Source organism: Cavia porcellus, unplaced genomic scaffold, assembly GCF_034190915.1.
Source record: "Cavia porcellus strain 051 isolate PalLab524CR breed Dunkin Hartley unplaced genomic scaffold, mCavPor4.1 scaffold_31, whole genome shotgun sequence".
Taxonomy (NCBI): domain Eukaryota; kingdom Metazoa; phylum Chordata; class Mammalia; order Rodentia; family Caviidae; genus Cavia; species Cavia porcellus.
The window spans coordinates 15022978-15044414 of NW_026947514.1; the positions used below are offsets into that span (position 1 = coordinate 15022978).

General features: G+C 39.9%; 1 protein-coding gene and 1 non-coding gene across 4 annotated transcripts in view; one reads left to right on the forward strand and one right to left on the reverse strand.

Moving 5' to 3' along the window:
- The window catches only part of Ptpn21 (protein tyrosine phosphatase non-receptor type 21), a 72942-nt gene that overhangs the window by 17939 nt on the left and 33566 nt on the right, over positions 1–21437 (forward strand). For all 3 annotated transcript variants that reach the window (XM_063240881.1, XM_063240882.1, XM_003472464.5), the window contains exons 3-8: positions 6218–6387; positions 11161–11258; positions 14250–14317; positions 15222–15292; positions 17588–17675; positions 18008–18096. In XM_063240881.1, coding sequence (XP_063096951.1) covers positions 6218–6387; positions 11161–11258; positions 14250–14317; positions 15222–15292; positions 17588–17675; positions 18008–18096 — 584 coding nt within the window. The remainder of the gene's footprint in view (positions 1–6217; positions 6388–11160; positions 11259–14249; positions 14318–15221; positions 15293–17587; positions 17676–18007; positions 18097–21437) is intronic.
- Positions 3524–3660, reverse strand: LOC111757626 (small nucleolar RNA SNORA2/SNORA34 family). The gene has a single exon (XR_002791928.1). It is a non-coding gene; the product is annotated as a small nucleolar RNA SNORA2/SNORA34 family (small nucleolar RNA).

Genomic DNA, 21437 nt, shown 5'->3' on the forward strand with positions numbered 1-21437 from the left:
CAGGCTTTTTTTTTTAGCCAGGGTCTTGCTATGTAGTTCAGGCTGGTCTTGCTGTTGCTGTCTAGTCCAGGCTGGCCTCAGACTTACGGAGGTTCTCTTGTCTTAGCCTCCTGAGTGCTAGAATTACAGGCGTGCACCAAGTCTAGGTCAGAAGAATATTTTTTTTAAAAAACTAACTTACTGTGTCTCAGTCATTATGTCCTTTATATCATCTGGTTGTCTAGAATTGTAAATAGAAATATATATAAGCAGTTCATTTTTTTTGTACATAATGCTCATGCCTTGAACCTTTCTTCCTATAAATCTTTGAACTGGCTTTCAATTCATGCAAATTCATTTGACTCTTTTCCTTATCGTTAAATGCCATAACCAGGACAACAAAATCTGACCACTCAAGGAGTTCATTTACTTGGACTTCAGTTTGATAAAATTCAGTAAAAGTAGAAGATCAAAATGTACTTTTGATTGTTATTTTCTGAGGCCTCACTTACATGGGGTAGTCTAGCGATACTGTGTAATATCACCTTGACTGTAAAATAGTATATTGTTATTGATCAAAGATGGAAGAAAAAGGAATAACAGTGAAGAGAAAAGGAAAGAAGGCTGCCCGCTTTGAGGCAGTGTGACCACTGCCATCTGTCAAAAGGAAGAAGCAGAATGCTTCATTATTTATGGCAGACTCAGTGTAGAGAGAAGCTCAGGGCTTGAATTAGGTTAATACTTGTTCACTACCCTTGTTAGATGATCTCTGCTGGGATAGACTTTATCTCCAACTGTCTCCTCTCATCTCTCTCCTGATCAAGTCCTCCAGCTTTTGGCCTACTCTTAAGAAAGGCATTGAGATAAAATTATATTTGCTTTTTATCTGCAACTAACTTTTATCAAACTCAGTGCATTGGTAACAACAACAAAAAAAAATCCTCCAGCTGACTTGTGTGTCCCTCCATGCTGCTTTTAAAATAGTATGATCAAAAAGACCTCAGACAAGAAATGACTAGGGAATTAGGGAATTGCATTTTGTTAACACGTGGACCTGCTTATGATAGCTGGTGTATTCATAGAGAACTGTGACTCAGGGCACGGTGCCTCTTTCTCAAGCTCAACTTTGTAAACTATCTTTTCCTCTAAACCAAAAGCTTGATTATTGAATCATTTGTTCTCAGAGTCAGTCAGTTTATGAGAGTGAGTCAACTGTATTGCCTGAAAAGAAGCCAAGTTCCGTTTAACTTGTTTGTAATCGTAGTTTACGTAGCAGGTACAACGCTCTGTACACTTAGGGGAACAGCTATGAAAAACCTTAAAGTTTTGAAGAAATCATTGAATAACTATAACACCACTAATGTGATGGCTCAGAACAAAAGAAAAGGAAAATGTAAAATAACTGACCATAAAAAAACTTTCTTAAAAGGAATGAAAACTGATCATTGATCTAGAGGGTTTGAGCCGGGTCAATGATTCAGAGGCTTCTGTTGGAACACATTTTTCACAAGTCAAGTCAGCCTGCTTTGCTCATCAGTGAGAGCTGGCCGCAGGAGAAACCATCCAGAGATTAAGCTTATCTAGAAGGTACTGAAACGTTGGATGAGAAGGCGTGCCAAGAGGCCTAAGCAACACCAGTGATTAAAGCCTGGCAGTAAACTTCCATTACAAGTCAGCCAAGCCCACAAGGAGGACCAGGATAGTCATAACCCAGAAGATTGGGATTTAAGGAAAAGGGAACACATGATTCCAGGAATGTATCCTGGAGAGCACGTAATGATTAGTGACAGGTTGAGTTTCCCTTATCTGAAATGCTTGAGACGGAAGTGTTTCAGATTATGGAGTTCTTCAGATTACTGTAACACGTTTTAAAAAATGATTTTAATAATCACCATATATTTCCATCACCCCTTGTACAATTAAAACAATTTTTAAATGGGTGAAACTAAATAATCACTTTAAACCGTAATGATTTTCCAGTAGCACAATGCATTCACATTGTTTTTCCCTGCTGGTCCTCATGTGAAGTTGAGAGGGAAGTGTTGTTTTATTTTACGCTGGAGAAAATGGAATTGAACTGACCTTTTTTTTTTTTTTTTTTTGGTACCAGGGATCGAACTCATGACTGTGTGCTTGCAAGGCAGGCACTTATGCCGCTGAGCTAAATCAGCCATTGACTCTTTTTTTTCAATTCACAGCTAGTAAGTGCCTGCTGGAAATCCAGCTTAGAACTTTGACTTTTTTAAGTATCAAGCTCTTCATAGTAAGATTGATGTTTGTCTTCTATAAATGTTAGTTTTTTTATAAAGAAGCAATAGGATTTGTTTTCCATATGCGTAATACATTTTCTATCCTTTCAGCTACTATGCAATTCATATTATAATGAATTGGTCAGAGCATCGGAAATAATTAATACCAGAACTTAGACTTTTGGGTAGTGTAAAATATATTTGAATTTTCAAATATTTGATGTTCATACAGCTTTTTCCAGCATAGTTCTTTTTTGAGTTAGTGGTTCTTTTTTTTTTTTTTTTATTGGTACTGGGGATCGAACTCATGACCGCCTGCTTGCAAAGCAGGTGCTTATGCTGCTGAGCTAAATCCCCAGCCCCATCGTTCTTTTTGAAACAGGATCTCTTTATGTAGTCTAGCCTGGTTTAAACTTTCGATCCTCCTATCACATATTCCTGAGTGCTGGATTATAGGTGTGTGCCACCATGCCTGACAAGCATAGGTTTTTCATAGAACTTTCTTCTGTGTCATGTTAGAGGGACAATGTGGTGTAGAATGATGCTTTCCAAACTTTAATGGCACAAGAATTGTTGGGATTCTTAATTGCTTTTTAGTTAGGGCCAGAAAACTGTAGGTCATTCTGGTAGAAGTGGTCCTGGGGCAGTATTTGGAAACACTGAAAGGAGTATTTACTTTTTTTTTTTTTTGTCTGTTTCGTTTTTATCGGTACCGGGGATCGAACTCACGACTGGCTGCTTGCAAGGCAGGTGCTTGTGCCGCTGAGCTAAATCCTCAGCCCCATATTTACTTTTTTAAAAAATTTTTTAAATTTTTATTTTAAAGGGGGTATAATTAAACACAAGAAAACAGAACAAAATAGGACATAAAAAAGCAATGTAAGAGATATAAACTTCAAACCTAGACGACCCAAGATCTTCACTGTCTATCATATTGTCTCTTGTTTTCTTCCAAATAGTTGTCCATGTCTTCACATACAGAGAATTCATACAAAACAACATAGTATAAAACTGATATGAACTGAAGGAGGAAGGCATTTTAGGTCTTCAAAACCAGACAATAGGGAGGTCACTAATGGCTGTCATAGAGTCTCTTGTTCTCTTTAAAACAGCTGTCCATACTTTCATGTATATTGAAGTTCAACAAAACAAAACAGGCAGGAGGGGAGGGGTTGCCTGGTTTCCCGGCGCTCCAGGTCCCGGCATGGCATGGGTCCCAGTAAACCTGGAGGCTCCCATACTGAGCCGTTGCAGCCTGCCACACTGACAGCCACTCATGGGGCAGGTTTGCTTCAAGCTGTTTCTTTCAAATGAATTGACCATTTCACTGCGCAAGTTCTGAAATGGCCCACAGACCATAGAAAGACATCTCTTTAGACTTCTGCTTGAAACCAACAGTGTCAAGAAGCTGCCGGCCTTGATTCAGAGCCAGTGGAGTATCTACTTTAAAAATTAGTGGGAATGATCTGTCCTACAGTACTTTTTAAATTCTTGGCATAGAACTTGGTACCTAATAAATGTTCAGAATATTCTATTCATAGGTGATGACATGGCTGCAACTAAGAAGTCAGAGAATATTCATTGTTTTCATATTCTGTATTTCCTGTATGTTGCAGGGGTTGGCAGATCTGAAAGGACAATGGATAGTTCTTTTGCAGAATTTATTTGATAGACTAATGATAAAGTTCTAATTCTTCTCTTGTAAAATATTGTAAAATAAAAATTAATATTGAAGACATACTTATATAAAATCTTTTTCCTGGAAATCAAAAATTCATGTTTTATTTGAATGAGACCTACAGGGCAAGGAAATGGGTCTGCTTTTTTTTTTTTTGCGGTAGTGGGGATCGAACTCATGACCTCGCACTTGCCAGGCAGGTGCTTGTGCCACTGGCTAATCCCTGGCCCTAAGGGCCTGCTTATTATTTTCCACATTTTGTTACTGCTGCAAAACTCTGTTACCCAGTGTAGCTACAACAGCAGCTATTTAATTTAAATGATTTAAAATTAAATAGCAGTAGAAATATAGGTTCTTGGTGGCATTAACTACTCTTAGGGGCTCAGCGGCCACCTGTGGCTGCAGTGGTTGCCTTACCGGACAGTGTGGATGTGGGCTGAACGTGTCCATCACTGCACAAAGCTCAGTTTGACAGTGGTGCTGTAGCCCAGAACAGCAGAGCAGTGGTTTTCCAATGGTCTGTATCTCTAAATTGATTTTTTTTTTGTCTTTTTCATTTTTATCGGTACCAGGGATCGAACTCATGACCGCCTGCTAGCAAGGCAGGTGCTTATGCCGCTGAGCTAAATCCCCAGCCCCTCTAAATTGATTTTGAGGTGAATATTAGTAGTGGATTGAGGCTACCACTTCTACTGAAAAAAATTTTTTTTTAAAAAATTTTGAGGCAGAGTTTTGCCAAGTTGTACAGGTGGAATTCAAACTTGCAACCCTCTTGCCTTAGCCTTTCTCAGTGCAGGGTTGACCCCAGAACTTTTTACATTTTTTTATTTTGAAATACAGTCTCACCAAGTCACTGGGGTCAAACTTGAGATCATCCTGTCTCAGCCTCCCAGAGAGCTAGGTCTACAGTGTGTGCCACTACCATAGCTCCATTTCAACTCTTACTAGATTTTTTTCTCTTTTTTTTTGGTACCAGGGATTGAACTCACAACTTTGAGTCTGCCATGCAGCAGTTTGTACCACTGAGCGAAATCCCCAGTCTCCATTTCAACTCTTAAGTGCTTTAATACCTTCAGATGGAATAGGCCCTGGGCCACTATTGATTTGCATTAGTAATGTCAGTATACAGCAAAGAGAATCTAAATACTAATTCTGGGCTTTTTTTTTTTTTTTTTTTAGCTTCAGAATAATACATTATTCTACTGCATAAGCATAGTTTTCTGTGTGTGTGCTTGTGCACGTGTGTGTGTGTGTGAGCATGAGAGAGAGAGAAAATTCTACATCCCCTTTTTTTGGTACCAGCACTTGAACTGAGGACCCTGCCCTTGCCAGGCAGGTACTTACACTGCTGAGCAATATCCCTGGCCCAAAAATTGCCCATTCTGTTAATTCAAAATTCATTGTGTATATTAAACTATCATTTAAAGCACTATACTTGTTCTAACTTTGTATCCAACAATCTTCTGGGAATGAATAAGAATTGGATTTCATCTATGCTAAGTAGAATTTATAGCATTTTCATGAAATTATCTATAGCAGCCAAATTTAGGAGTAATGAAAAGTTGAGGGGACATTGCCAGAATTCTACTGGAAATGATACCTTTTGTGCGTTTTTTTTTTTTGTTTCATTTTGTTTATTTTGAGACATGGTCTTGCTGTGTTCCATTTTGACTTTGAACTCGCTGTGTTGTCCAGGCTGACTGACCTTGAACTGGCAGTCTTCCTGCAGCAGCAGTCTCCCGGAGTGCTAGGATTATTTGTGGTTGTGTGCTACCATGCCTGGCTTTTTCTCTCAAAAAGTTAATTATGATATATTTGTGTTTTGGTAATTGAAAAACTAAAAACAATTTTCTCAGTATTTTGTTGTTGTTGTTCGTGTTAGAACCTGTGTATAACATCCCGTAGCACTCATTACACTCTGATACCTAGGCTGTGGATGATGCACTTGTTTTCAGAGTTCAAAAAAGGAGTTGCAGGTTGGGCATGTTGCTCAGTGGTAGAGTGTTTGCTTGGCTTGCTTGAGGCCTTGACTGCAATTGCCAGTACCATAAAACAAAGAAAGAGAAAGGAAAGAAGGGGAAAAAGGATATGTGTTGCACTGTTTCTTAACCTTTGTTTCTTGAACAGGAGCTCTGTATTGTTGGAGGTAGAGCCTGCCTTTTGCCCCCTTCAGATCTCCCTGTTGTCCCTTTCTTAGCAGAGAGGCGACAGAAGAGCTATCACTGTCCCAGGTCATGGTGAGCATGACTGAAGTCATTGAAATCATTTTGTGCATTACTGCGGTGTCCTTCAGTGAGCTCTGTCTTTCTAGGTCACTTACTTCAGCCTCTGGTACTACAACAAGCAAAACCAGCGCCGATGGGTGGATTTAGAAAAGCCCCTGAAGAAGCAGCTGGATAAGTACGCGCTGGAACCCACCATCTATTTTGGAGTGGTGTTTTATGTGCCTTCAGTTTTACAGCTGCAGCAGGAGATTACCAGGTGAGAAAGCACAGCCTCTTGTTTTCTGCAAATAATCTGGTGAGATTAGAAAAGTAGAATAAGGTTGAAGGTAGGAGATAAGAGTCTGAAACTTTGCCCTCTCAGCCCATGCTTGTAGCCAGCCTATTACCAGCGCTTCTGGTATGCACTATGTCATCAGAGGTTTACTGCCTGTCCGGTGAATAATGGGTTCACTAGGCGAGGAATGATTAAAGGGGAAATGATGTTTTTACCCTGGCTGTAAACTCTTCTCATACTGGTGTTTCCTTTTATTGTTTTGATTTTTGATCTTTTGTAACGAGTAAATGAGAGAAGAGAGTTTAAAAATGTAGTCTCAGAATCTGTATTCATTCCTCAAGCAAATGCTGAAGGTTCTTACAGCTCTCCAACTCTGAGAGCTATATTTATAGAAAGAACCTGTGTGGGCAAACCACAGAGAGGGCGGGGCAGGGGTTTACAATCAGAACATGCTGGCCAGTGAATATGCCTTGAAGGTCTGAAAGCAGAAAAGGAAGATGATATTCAGAAGAACACCAGAGGAACTAAATGTTATTTAATTTTTTTTCCCTGAAGGACAATTAAAATAAAAAACAATGGAATAAAACTTGAGTTCTTGGCAACTCAATGGAATAAAACTTGAATTCCGAGAGTGTAGCTCACTAGTAGAGTGCTTGCCTGGTACACTTGAAGCCCTGAGCTTAATCTCCATCCCTTGAAAGGGGAAAAAAAATTGAACTTTTGAGCTTGCCCAAGTTACCTAAATCCAGCAGTACTTTATAAACCTCTGTGACAGTGCTCTGGAGCCAGGCTGCACTAGTTCCCACATGCCAAGCACCCTTCCGCCTTTGAGTCCCAGATCTTCCTCTTGTACAGATGTGTCAGAATCATCCCGTTCATCTTCTGAACTCTGCGGCTCCCAGGTTGGAATGAGCGTTGCCTGCCTCCTCCAGGCTGGCTTACAACTGCTGTACTTTGGTGAGGACAGCAGTTATCACCGCCCCTCACTGGGGTTTTTTGTGTGTATATCTTATCTGTTTCCTAGACTTTAAGTCCATGTTTGTCTTTAGCTTTCCATTTCTTTTGAAAGCTAGGCAGAACCTGGTACAGCCCCATGCTCCTGGAATGCTGCTTGAGCCCGCAGTTAATTATTGGAAGAGAATGGAAAACCAAAGAAGTTTCAAAGATCAGGTGCAGGGAAAAACAAATACTAACTGTGAAACTGGCCTGAAATATCAGTGTTGAGAAGGAAGTGAAAAGCTGATCTCTTTCACTCATGTAAACATGTGTTGATACACCGTGAAGATCAAAGAATTCTGTTGGGTAGTATGGGAGATGATACATAATTGTGCATTCTTCATTTGCACTGTGGAGGAACTGGCAGTTCGTATAAATAAATAATTACAGTATCCTAGGATAATAAATGCTTCAATGGAAGCTCTGGGATCCTAGGAATGAGGTGTAAAGAGCCTGACTGCAGAGGTAAAGAAGTGGTCTTTTGGTTGAATAAGCTTTAGCAGGGGTTTTTAGTTTGTGCAAAGCAGCAGGAATATGACCGATATGACCTGGAGAGGTGAGAAAAGGTTTAAACAACAGGTTCATATTAGTCATAAAGTCATAGCCCTGTGAGGAAGACTTTTTTCAGCTTTTAATGGAATGGAATGATCAAATTTGCATTGTGCAGAGATTAACCGTAATGAAAGGTCAGTTAGAGGCCATAAGACCTCTCAGTTAGAATAGAGGTGGCTGCAGGAGGCCAGTTAGGAGTGCCTACAACATGATTTAGCATCATCTAGAAAACAGGCCAGAACAAAGACATTAGAGAGAATAGGCCTATTACATTCATTCAGTAGGATTAATTGATTGAGTACAGGAAAACTTAAGAAATACTGTCAGTACGGATTAAGTATGACCTTAAATAACAAAAAGAACCCAAGTATTCTGTAAGAGGTCTCAAGAGCCCTTACTGCCTCTTCCTGTTACACTTTTTCAGCATTTTCTCCATTCACTAGGTTACTGTGTAGCACACGACATCTAGAAACCTTCTAGCCATCATCTGTATTTTTTTCTTTTTTCTTTCTTTCTGAGACAGGGTCTCACTGTGCAGTTCAGGCTGGCCTTGAACTCACTTTGTAGCCCAGGCTGGCTTGGAACTCCCAGTGAATCTCCTGTCAGCCTCCCAGACCTCTGGGATTATGGGCGTGTGCCACCAAGCCCAGCTCCGTCACATGTGTTGTGCAGTGAGTGAGCAGAGCCCAGCCGTGGTTTTCTAGGGGAGGGGCATGGGTAGGCGGGAAGGATGATGAGGTATACAAAGGAACTGTAGCAGGTGGCCTGTGTGTTGCCTTGTGGCAGTGATTTTGTGAATTCTTTGATGTGTCGGAACTACGTGTTAACTCTGTGTGATGAACCACATTGCTAATTATATCTCAGAAAATGCGCCACCATTCAGAGATACTTTAAGGAAGAAAAGTGTTTGTGTGGGGTGGGGGGCTCTAAATACAGTCAGACCTTGGTACTGTGTTTGGTGGCTCTGAAACATCAGATCTGATACTTTTACACAAATGTTCCATCTAGATACTTGCTGTTCGTTTGGCACTTGCTACACAAGCTAGAAATTCTTGTGCATTGCTTGCCGTGTGACTCTCTCCCCTTTCTAGTCAATACACTTTGTTGGGTTCTTGTTGTTTTTAGTTCTCATGGTGCCTCTTGGAGTGAATTAACAATGAGTGTTCAAAAGACGAAGATTTGCCAGAAAAGGATGTCCACAAACACTAGAAAATGGCCACCAAATATTACAAAGTGAACTAAAGAAACTTAAGAAGATAACATGTATTTAAATCCAAATTAGATGAGCTTAGGAAAGGTCTGCCTAAATAATAATAAGAGAATAGGAAAATAAAACTACTCCAGGTAAGAAAAGAATTAGAGATAATTTTAAAATGATAGAAACAGTATAATTTAGAAGACAAGACCAAAAATTATAAAAACAAAAACAAAAATTAGATGTTAGAGGATTCTCTAAAGGAGAAAGTCAGCACATCAGTGAAGACAAATTCTTAACACTGTGGTAAAACTTCTTTGAAAGACTAATGACCTGAAGCTGTATATTGAAAGGACAGTGTGCCCAGAACTCAACCTCGAGTCTTCAGTCCTAAGCTATGTCCTGCAAGATCACTGGAAATTGAATATGTAGACAAGAACTCTGTTATTCGTGAATCAAAGAAAAGAAGATGGTGTCAGACCTTTGGAAGAACACTTCATGAGAGCGGATAAAAGAGTAACACTTAACATACTCAAGGAAAGAGACCGTGAGGCAATATATCCTGCAAAAATGACCCCTAACTATGTCTTAGCTTGGAATGCCATATTAAAATACCACAGAGCACTGGCTTACCAGAAATGTCTTTTCTCACAGCGGGGAGATCTGAGCGTTTTGGGTGTGGCGTGGGCTCTCTTCCTGTGCTGCAGACCTCCCTGGGCTCTCACACGGCAGAGGAGTAAACTGTCTGGTTTTTATAAAGTACTCATATTCTTATAAAAGACTCATCATGAAGCCTCCACCCTCACAGCATCATCTAACCCTCATATACTCCTAATGCTCCATCTTTAGGAATCATCACATGGTGGGTTAGAGCTATAACTTAGCATTTGGTGGTGGTGGTAAGAACAGGTCAGTCCCCAACAGAGCATAAAGGCCTAAACATTTGAGGACATGCAGGGACTTGGATTGTTTTTGCATCCTCTAAGGGAACAATCAAATAACCCATCTTCAGTCAAATAATGATTAAACAAGCGCCTGTAAGGTCTGGTGCTCTTGGAGCTAGAAGCAGTGACAAATAGGTAGTAATGAATACTGTGACTCATGATTTTGGTCTAATATTTTCCATAAGGGGGATTGGAATTCCACTGGGGAGATAGTTGTCAGGGCAAGCCTGAGACCATGGGAAGCTGAGATCACTGATGTCAAAATACCTACTAACTTATTTGAAGAAATTTTTACTTCAAAAGAGGAAATTTGGAGTATCATGAAGAATAATGACTATATAGATGGAAATACAGCATTATATAATTTTTTTTTTTTTTTTTTTGTACCGGGGATCAAACTTACAACGTTGTGCTTGCCAGGCAGGCATTTGTACCTCTGAGCTAAATCGCTGGCCTAGCAAGTATGTTTTAAAAATTCATCAGTTTATAATATGTTACTTCCTGATTTTTTTTGGTTTTTTTGTGCTCTTTTTCTGTCGGTACCGGGGATCGAACTCATGACTGCCTGCTTGCAAGGCAGGTGCTTATGCCGCTGAGCTAAATCCCAGCCCCTACTTCCTGAATTTTTATCAAAAGGGGAAGTGATACAGAGGAAATACTGCTGATTGACTCAAAGTGCATGATTGCTGATAATAACAGCTATTGTTTGAGTACCAGCTACTTTCCCAATCTTCTTACTGAAAATGCTTCGCCCTTTGAAGGGGTTATGGCACAAGCGTGCCTGTGTAAGTACAGTCAAGGATATCTTTGTTACTCTTCAAAACCACCTGGAGTTAAGATTTCATTTGACCTTGGGGCTGGAGATTTAGCTCAGCGGCATAAGTGCCTGCCTTGCAAGCAGGCAGTCGTGAGTTTGATCCCTGGTACCGATAAAAAGGAAAAAGACAAAAAAAAAAAAAAAAAAAGATTTCATTTGACTGGTTTATGTTCTTCTACCAAATATTGGTGAAATGCTTTATCTTGATGGAAGATAATACTGTCTTTATAAAAATTGACTTTTTTTAATAGGTATCAGTATTATCTGCAGCTGAAGAAAGATATCTTGGAAGGAAACATTCCTTGTACTTTAGAACAAGCAATTCAGCTAGCAGGCTTAGCTGTTCAAGGTAAATAATGCATGCTAAGTGATTGAAGTAATAGTTGTATCTGATTAAAATGTGTTCTAACAAAAACAGTAATGGTTTCTTTAAGTATCTCTTTAGTGATATGTTTATGAAAAAAATATGCGATTATTTAAGGGGCTCCCTTGTAGAAAGGAATCAATTTGAATTACTTTAATGAAATATGGACTTTTGGAAGGGTAACCATGTTATATGTCTAAAGGTGTAGCAGTCCAGTGAATAGAAATACAAGCTTTTTTGGGAGGTGCTGAGGATCAAGCCCTGCCTTGTACATGCTCAGCAAGTACTGAATCACTAAGCAACACACTCAGTCCTCACACGCATTTTCAGTTGTTTAAATCTTTCACTTTTTACCTGTTTAATGTACATGTGGTTACATATATGTGTGTACTCTGGAATGATTTCTGATAGAATGTCATTTCAAATGATGAGTGACATTTAACCTTAAGAAGTGAAATTATTTTTTATTTAACGAGAAAAAAAAAGCAGTAAAAGGGTCTAAGTAATACAGAATTTCAAGAAAAAAAATATACAATAAGAAATCACTAGTTAGAAACAGTTGTCCAAATTACAAAATTAAAGCATACAAAGTGGACATTCATACAGTGAGATTGCAGACAGTTCTGTTCAGTGATCCAACAAAAACTGAGTAGTATGGTTTTCTATCCTACACACTTAAATATACATGCAGTTATATCCTTTAGACCGCTTTCTTTTCCTCTCTTTTTTACAATAACAATTACACTTTTTGGGTTTTATTACTCCCACAGTTCTTATAACTTTTTTTTTCTAAAGAGAAAAAAAAAAAACCCCAAATGTGACAAAGCAAAACAGAGTCAGAACAGAAGGATGGACATAGTACATGATGCAAAAACAGAATACCAGGTGATCAACAATGATTACCGTTATGTCTCTTGCTATCTTAAAAAGAGTTGCCTATATCATCAGGTGTAATAGAATTGACCAAAACAGTACAGAACAAGACAAATAAAACCTACATTGGAGACCTTACAGGACTTCAAAAGAAGATAATAGTCAAACCATAATGGGCATCATAGTAAATCTTATTGCCTTCAAAGTGGTTGCCTATACCTTCAAACTTGATACTATCAAACAAACCAGAATATAGTAAAGTCAGTCAGAACAAGATGGGGAGAGCAATACTGGGATTCAAATCAGGTTAATAGGAAAGCAAAAAAGTTACTATAATATATCCTGCTATTTTTAAATTTAGTTTTCCCTTAATTAAAAAAAATAAAGAATAAATTAATTTTAAACAAAGGGGGAAAAAAGGAGGAGATTGAGATAACAGAGGACATAGTAACAGAACAACACAGGTCAGAACCAAACAATTTAAGCATCATTGTGTTTCACCACCAGATAACCTGACATAATAATAGTCACCATAGTGTCTCTTTCCTTGAATTATTTGAGTATAACTTCGTATACTATAGCATCAAACATATCAAGACAGTGTGAAGCCATTCAAGAGAATGAAAGAATTACAGGGTATTTAGAACCAGCTAACAGGAAATGAACAACGGTTTCTATATTCTCTTTGCCTATAAAAAATTTTGTTTATACTATCGCATATAGTAAAATATAATAAGATACAGCATGTTAAAACCAATGAAAACAGACAAACAACAGCTTGATAGGACTTCAAAACAAGATGATATTAAATCAGCACTAGCTATTATGATGTCTTGTTTTCTTCAAAATAGCTATTCATACTATCACAGACAATAAAATCAAACAACCCAGATTAAAACCATTCCAATTAATGAGTGAAAACATTATATGGTTTCAAACCAATATGATTGAAAATCATGATTACCACATACTTTTATGTATTCTTAACATTTCTTACACTAGGGAAACTATTCGGTATTTATACATATGAGTTTGATTTATTTCACTTATGAGTATGCTCTCAAGCTGCGAAGAAGTGAAATTTAATCCAGAGAATCATTAATAAAATTCCTCCAGACATGATCTATTCATTTTAAATAAATGTCTGATATATATGGAAAAAGTACCTTTTGCAGGTACTTTTAATTTTCTTAAAAGTATCATCTTTGACTAAGAATACCTTTTCAGCCGGGTGTGGTGATATGCGTGTAATCCCAGCACTCAGAAGGCTGAGGCAGGAGGATTTCTATGAGTTCCAAGGCCAGTCTGAACTAATAGTAGATCCTGCATCAAAAAAAAAGAAAGAAAAGAAGAGAAAACCAATATCGTTTCTTAAGTTTGTGCGTGGGTGTGTATTTGCCAAACTCTTTAACTTTTTAATTGATTTAATTTAATTGTTTTGAGACAGGCTCTCGTAGCCCAGGCTGACCTCAAACTCACCATTCTCTTACCTCAGCCTCCCAAGTACATATTCATTTTTTTAACAATTAAAAATTTCACCCCCCAAAGAAACTCCCAAGTACATCTTTCTGCAACAAATATAAATGATCTAATTCCACCCCTAGATGGGTTTCTTCCTGACACTTTTATTTGTGTAAGAGAGCATAGGCGGGTATGGTGGTGCAAGCCTACAATCCCAGCACTTGGGAGGCTGAGGCAAGAAAATTGCTGTAAGTTTGAGGCCAGCCTGGGCAACACAGTGAGCCTGAGTACATAGTAAGACCTGCCTCCTAAAACCAGAACTAAACTGAAACAAAACAAACTCCTCAAAAGCCAAACCCATTCATACACAGTTACAGGATGTTTTGTTTTTAGTTATGAAAACCAGAGTATATTATATGTATAGGTTGTAACTTTTAAAACTTGATTCATAAGCATTTATGCTTATTCATAAGCAAGTCAAGATACAGGAACCTCCTAATTAATATTTTAAAAAGATAGTTTAAATACACATTCTATAGGCAGATTCGACTTCTGAGTGACAAGCATAGCATCTCTATACTTGCATGTTATGCTATGCAGATTAAATATAATCAACATGTGAATATTTATCATTTTGTATAGCTGATTTTGGTGACTTTGATCAGTATGAATCCCAGGACTTCCTTCAGAAATTTGCCTTGTTTCCTGTGGTAAGTCTTCTTTTGGCACTGGGCCTTTGTAAAAGGTTTATTTGTATGTCTTAGAAATTCCTGCAATGGGGGTTGGGGATTTAGCTCAGTGGCGTAAGCACCTGCCTTGCAAGCAGGTGGTCGTGAGTTTGATCCCCGGTACCGGTAAAAATGAATAAAAGACAAAAAAAAAAAAAAAAAGAAAAAAGAAATTCCTGCAATGAAGTCCATATGGTGCATACTTCCTAGGCTGGAATAGTGTGGAAAGCTCGGTTCCCTCTCACGAACATTAGAAATGTCAGTCTTTTCCCTATTGTAGTCTTCTTGGTACTTGGAGACTTACAGAAACTGAAGTCTGTAGTCATGACTGTACCTAGAAAAATTAGTTTTCTATTTGAATATGAGTCTAAGGAGGGGAATTTGTTTTCCTAAGAACCACCTAGAAGTTTTGATTTTTCACAGAAGGCCCGAAACCTCACAAAGTTAATGTGGAAATGACTTTGACTTCTTATCAGCAATCTAAAAAAAATACATTGCCTTTTTGCTGTTTGAAGTCGTTACTGACGGAGATGATGTGAAAACTGCATGGCATGCTCTTGAGAACATGTACACAGCCAGCCGGAGCATGCACAGGATGATTTCACGTGGGGTCAGAATTGGCTGGCAGGGGTCACCACCCTGAAATAACAACTCCTTGAGATTCTCTCTGGATGAGTTGAAAAGGGAGGGCAAGGTTCTTGGCTCCTGAACGGGAGCCCCCGAGTTCCTTAGATCATGATTACACACATGAGGAAAGCTCATACTAATACTAGTACTGCTACTAATACTAATACTAGATGTGATTTTGCCTGAATGGAGAGTCAGTAACAGTAGCAACGATTCCTTCTAAGAAATTTACCTAAGTACTGCTGTGTGTTTCCTTCAGAGGTGGCTACAAGATGAAAAAGTGTTGGAAGAAGCAACCCAAAAAGTGGCCTTACTACATCAAAAATACAGGTAACACTAAGAAACAGGGCATGGCAGTAGTACGGAGGTGTGCCAGTTTGAATGTGGAATCTGTCTGCAGACCTTGTGGTTAGAACCTTCCTGCAGCTCTGCAAGGAGCCAGCACATCCAGAGCACTCACTGCGTGCAAGTGCGTTTAAGGGGCACTGACCAACATTCATTCATGTATCTGTCAGTCATGTTTTATCACCAAGGAAACGAGGGACACGAAAAGCAGCCAGTCATTGAGGGATGCCAGGTCATCATCACCGTATGCGTTAAGTAGCGGCCCTTACACGTTACATAACAGTATAGAGGAAGGCAACAGTAGGGAGATTGGTTTCTTTTGCAGTGCAGCAAGAGCAATTATTTCCCCCAGAGGACTTTAAGCAGCAGTATTTTTGTCATCTGGGGAGCTAGGAGGAGAGCTCTGGTGCTGCCTGCACTGACTATTTTTGGTCTGCTTCCGTCTACCTGCGGGCTGATGGTCTTCTTTGATGGTGGATCTCTGTGTTGCCTGTAAGCAAAACCTTCCCTCAAGGAATGCTAGAGCTTAGCCTAAGCCAAGCATCCTACATTCCTAGTTCTTTACATACTGGTAACTTCTAACTACAGTACTCTTTAGGAAGGTAAATATTACCTCTGCCTTAAAGATGTGGAAACCAAGCTCAGAAAGACTTTGGTCTTCACATGTCGCAGAGCGGGGATTTGAAAGCCCACTGAAAGTCTGTCTGCTTATAACCCTTTGTGTGTGTGTGTGTGTGTGTGTGTGTGTGTGTGTGTGATCCTGGCAGTGGTCACTGTACTACTGAAACACCTCCCCGGCCCATGTGCCCCATATTCTCTTCCAAATAAACTTTCGCCACTCGTCTCTCTCCACTCCAGTCTATATAGTCATTCATAAAAGATCAGTCTTCTAAAATAGCACTTTTATTTCTCCCCCGCTCCTTCCCAAATGTTCATGGATATTTTCATGATCTCCGTAAGCTGGGGAAATCCTGCTTTTCCATCTCTATTTTCCGCTCTCCAAATGAGCCATTTCGTTTTTCTCTAACATAATTGATTCCCCGAGGCACGCAGTATCCTGCCTTGTGTCATTTTCATTTCATCACTTCTGCTTCTCTTTTCTTTTCTTTTCTTTTCTTTTCTTTTCTTTTTTTTTTGGTACAGGGGATTGAACCCAGGGCCTTAACACCGAGTGATACCTGCATCCCTTTTTTAATTTTTAATTTTGAGACAAGGTCTCCCTGAGTGTCCCAGGTTGGATTTGAACTTGTGATTCTCTTGCCTCAGCCCTAGTCTTCTAGCCTTCTGCGATGACAAGGCAAGCGCCACCATGCCCAACCCTTCTGCACTTCCTTAAAAGCACCTGGAACTCATTTGTACTCTTTCTCTGTATGAGGCAGAATGCTAGATTGGCTCAAAGATAAAAACAATAATTTCCTCCTCCCGAGAGTGCATTCCTGGCCTGGCAGTCCTAGGGATGGGCAGGGCAGCCGTTCAGCTGTAATTACAGCGATATGATAGGATAATGGGTGCCTTGGGAGCGCTGTGGGCAGAAGGTATTATGACTGCACCTGGGTAGGGGTGCCCGCTGGGCAGTCCAGACGGTGGCAGAGGGGGAGCGATAGTCTACACAGAGTTGCAAGGGATATTAGGGATCGTTCCGGTCCCCATGTATGTGAGAATGAGGGAGTAATGTGCAGAGGTCCAGAGGGGTGGGCGAGTGGGGTGCATTCAGAGAAACGTAGAGTTTGGAATGGCTGCACTGTGGGTGCTGTGGGGCCTGAGGGAGCGACAGAAGATTGGGCCGGATTGGTGCGTCTCCTTGCTTAGAGCACCCCTTTCCCCCCTACACTGCCTTCCTACCAATCTTTGTAGTGCCCTAGTCACCTGAGCTAAAAGAGATTTCCCTCTATCAACCTCACATTTCCTGCATTTATTGTCCATCTAGCACATGATTCTCTGTAATGCCTGATATTTTTGGATAATTAAGCAATTGTGGAAAAACTCCTGGCTTCCACTTGATATTTTAGGGCCTGGTCCATCCCTTGCCTCTGCCCTCACCTGCTTACAGTCTAAGCTGTAGAATGTTACAGATCTCACCTTCTGTGTTCAGCTCAGTTCTTGGCTAGCAGTCAGTTTTTGCAAGGTATTAAAGCATTGATGTAATCAATTACAGATGCTTAGAAGCCTGAAATTCTTATAATCTCTTGTGCCAAATTTGTATGTAGCCTTTAAGAAAACCTTTGTTTAAAATATTTCTTGTTTCTGTAAACAATCTCTGTAACATCTCTTGGGTTGCAGAGGGCTCACAGCTCCCGATGCTGAAATGCTGTACATGCAGGAGGTAGAAAGAATGGAGGGCTACGGAGAAGAGAGCTACCCTGCAAAGGTGAGTGTGGCCAGAAGCCGAGACTGAAGTGAAGCACAGGAGTTTGAGAGAATGGCGAGGGAGCTGGGTGCTCTGATGCTCAAGTCTGGAAACTTGTTTAAAAGCTGAAGTCCTTGCATCCAGGATTTTATAGTAAAACATTTCTATTTTGCAGTTTGTACTTTGAGATGATCAGGAAATAGTTTTACTTTCCATACGTGTTTACCAGATAAGGTGACCCTCTGCACATTTTATATTCAGGTGTAGGGGTACCTGTGTAAGGACTTGTATGTAAAGCTATTGCAGGTCTTATGCCCCTGCTTCCTGAGTGATTCTCCACTCTGTGCTCCTAGGACAGCCAAGGAAGCGACATATCCATTGGAGCGTGTCTCGAGGGTATCTTTGTGAAACACAAGAATGGAAGGCCTCCTGTGATATTTAGGTATGTTTCTTTCCTTTTTATGTGTGCATTCTGTGGCTTCTATTGGTGATATTTTAAAAAATTGCTCACAACTTTGTCAGTAGAAAATGGAAATATTCTCTTCCTAGACCAAAATGTCACCTGAAAATAGCGAGTGGTTCATTAATGTGCCATGCTCTGTGGTAGCAAATGTGCAGAAAATAGTGCTTCTAACAGCGGTCTACTTGTAAAATGCTTAAAAATCCATGACCCTTTTCTTGCCATGTGGAGGCGATTCTTTGTTTTGATCTGAATTTTTCATTTGAGTGCTGGTTTCTAGAGCTATTCGTTGTGGAAAATTTAGACTTTTCTTTTGATTCTACTTATGTAACAAAATTCCTCAAATACCAGCATCTTAACAAACGTCAATTACTTTTTATAATGTTGATTTTTCTCCCCCAGATTATAAAGAAATGATACCACTATTCGCTTGGAGTGTATATAGTAGGAAAGACAGAATTGATAATTAAAGATGTCGTAATGGTGGCTGAATGTTGAAGTTGCAGATGGCTTATGTTGTCTTTTTCATACCCTGTGTTCCAGTTAGTGTCTTAAACATAGAAATCAGATCAAATTGTTTAATTCTTGCATTATAGTTCCTTAAAATTCTAGTCTTAGAAAATCCAGTGTCATTTCATAGGGATATTTACAGTTTTTACTCTGAGATTCTATTCTCTTGCTAAAACTATTAGTCACGTATATTTCTTTATGAAGTATTAAACATATCCTGTCACTTCTGGCTTTGGTTCCTTTGTGTCTGCCATTTACTGAAGGCTTTGTATCATGTACTGGATACCATGCCACATGCTTCCTGTTTATTTTTCATGTGATCTTTATGCTCTGAGCAGTACATGTTCCTGCCATCTTGCATGTGGATATTTGGGGCTCATAAAAGCTGAGTAATTTGTCGATGATCTCCCAGTTATTAACTAGCATAACTGGGATATAAATCCAGTTAGTCTACTTTAAGCCTGTGCTTAGAGCAACTCTCTTTTTTAATTCCTCCTTATCTCCTACACCTCCACTCTCTCCCACCCAAGGCACACTGTTCAAGCTTTCTAAGCCATCTCTGTCATTTCTTCTTGAGACGCAGTCTTTCCTTTTAAAAACTTTTTCACTGACCAGGTGTAGTGGCACATGCCCGTCAGCCCAGCTACCAGGGAGACTAGACTGAGGGGCAGGAGGACTGCAAATTCAAGGCCAGCTTGGGCTGTGCAGTGAATGGGAGGCCAGCCTGGAACATAGCTCGACCCTGTGTTAAAAAATTAAAACCTGCAAAGCTCTTTCCACTAACTAAGGTGGCTTCTCTTCCTTCCTTTCCCTGGTGCTGTGGCCTTTGGCCCTGAATTGAACACAGAGGGTAGACACAGTGTAAGGAGCCACACACCGTTCCTGCTCTGCACCACCCAGGCTGGCTGCCCGCCTTGGGCAGTTGTGTGCTCTGGTCTCCAAGCCAGTCAGGAAGTTTTCCAAGCATGCTGAGCTGGGAGACCGGGAGAGGAAAGTGGGTCTGGCTGCACCTGGAATGTAGAATGCTGACAGTGTGGAAGGGTTACATGGAAACTCGAGACATCCACACAGTTGTCCTCATTACCAGATAGGACTGATGGATGGAGGGGTCCATTGGTTTATAGTAATGGAGGTCAAACCCAGAGCCTTCTTGCTTATCCACATCCCCTCCTTTTTTTAAAAAACATTTTATTTTGAGACGGGGTCTAGCTAAGTTGCTAAGTTGCCCAGGTTGTGCTTGAATTTGTGATCCTCCTGCCTCAGCCTTCCGGAGTGCTGTGGTTATAGGTGTGCACCACTGTGCCAGGCTGCATAGGAATTTTATTAAAAATGCCTTATTTAAAATGATGTAAATAACTTTTTTTTTTTTTTTTTTTTGGTCTTTTTGGTTTTTATCGGTACCGGGGATCAAACTCACGACTGCCTGCTTGCAAGGCAGGCGCTTATGCCGCTGAGCTAAATCCCCAGCCCCTGATGTGAATAACTTTTAACTTTAACAATTAAACACTGACTCACTACTGAGTCACTTTTAAAAAATGTACGTAAATAAGTAGAACACAAGTTGAACACTTTTTAATCCAAAACTCTAAAATATGAAATGTGCAACTTTTGAACTCCAACATGAGGCTGAAAAAGTTTTAGATGTGGGGTTGGGCACACAGCTCTGTGGTAGAGTGCTTGGTTAGCACGTACGGGCCTGGGACTCGATCCCCAGCACCATCTCCACACGGAAAAGTTCAGACTTTGGAGTGTTTCATAGTTTGGGTTTTCAGATTAGGGATGCTCAAATGGTAGTCGGTGCAAATATCCCCAAATCCAAAAACCAAAACACTTAATCAGTTCTGGTTAGAGACACTCAGCTCACACAACGAGGAGGTATAAAGTAGGGTACATTTTCTCCTTTGGAAACAGTTTCCCCTTTTGTAAAGTTACACAGCTGTGTATTGAAGCAAATGTTAATAAATGAAAGCTAAATATAATAAAACAGGATGGAAAACATGACATGGACTTCGTGTCCTGGTGAAACACCCAGAGTAGTTCAGTTCTTGGGTTCCCCGCTCTTGAACTTCATCTTTACTCTGCGATCTTTCAGAGTCTCCCCTGCTGGTGTGCCTTCTTTGTCAGTTTAACTACAACATTTAGCAGTACTTGTGTATGTCCTGCCTCACACAGCACCACCAGCCAAAGTGCCCCTTTGAGGGGAAGGAGCTGTTACTAGTGCTACTGTCCTCAAGACCTATGCAATCAGGCATGGTTGTGATAGGTGCCCTTTACAATATTTGTTGAATGAATAGTTGTGGCATTGAACATTATGCTAACCTAGTAAATGGGGATATACGCTACTTTATATCTGTTTTTTATTTTAAAGAGGATAAAATAGAATAAAACCAATCAAGGCAAATCAGTGTAAAAGATACAGGACTTCAAAACATTATGAAGTCAACAATGGTTACCCTAATGCCTTTTGATGTGTTCAAAATAATGGCAGATAACTTCAGACATAGTGAAAATCAAACAGAACAGAATAGGATAGAAACAATAAAAAAAGGACAATGAATGCAACAAAGGACTTCAAAACAAGACAACAGTAAATCCAAAATTGCAACCAAAACGCATCTTGCTATCTTTGAAATAGCTGCTCCAGCCATTGGATTCAACATAATCAAACAAAACAAAAGAGAATAAAACCCAACCCAACAAAACAATGGAAATGATACAGGACTTCAAAACAAGACCATAGGGAATCAACAATGGCTGCAACCCTCTGAGGGAGAGTCCCTCCTAGATGCCACACTGTGTGCGGCTGTCCTCTG